Source organism: Nestor notabilis, unplaced genomic scaffold, assembly GCF_000696875.1.
Source record: "Nestor notabilis isolate BGI_N333 unplaced genomic scaffold, ASM69687v1 scaffold12311, whole genome shotgun sequence".
Taxonomy (NCBI): domain Eukaryota; kingdom Metazoa; phylum Chordata; class Aves; order Psittaciformes; family Psittacidae; genus Nestor; species Nestor notabilis.
This window is the reverse complement of record NW_009916192.1, coordinates 71,107-71,382: the sequence shown is the minus strand read 5'-3', so window position 1 is coordinate 71,382 and position 276 is coordinate 71,107. Positions and strand designations below refer to the sequence as shown.

Sequence of the window (276 nt, the reverse complement as noted above, 5' to 3'; positions counted from 1 at the left end):
AGCCCGGAGATGAAGCAGCGCACGATGCACAAGCAGGTGAGTGCGGGGCTGTCCAGCGCTGGGTGATGAAGGGGTCAGGTGGGGTCAGGTAGGGTCAGAGCGTGGACCTGGAGAAGAGGGTGGCCAGTGGGGATTGGTGCAGTGGGAGGGGATGTCGCTGTGGTTCTGGAGTTACCGCGTCAGTGCCAGCCCCGTGGTGGCATTGCATGTGGGAGGTACCTTGGCTCTTGCACCCAGCTTGGCTTGAGCCAGAGGATGGGGAGACAGATCAGTGAC

At 62.3% G+C, this 276-nt stretch overlaps 1 protein-coding gene across 2 annotated transcripts in view; it reads left to right on the top strand.

Annotated features, from left to right (window-relative positions):
- Positions 1 to 6: 6 nt before the first annotated feature.
- DAB2IP (DAB2 interacting protein) overlaps positions 7 to 276 on the top strand; it is a 9,553-nt gene continuing 9,283 nt past the window's right edge. For both annotated transcript variants that reach the window (XM_010024473.1, XM_010024474.1), the window contains exon 1: positions 7 to 36. In XM_010024473.1, the coding sequence (XP_010022775.1) occupies positions 10 to 36 (27 nt within the window). In that variant the 5' untranslated portion in view covers positions 7 to 9. The remainder of the gene's footprint in view (positions 37 to 276) is intronic.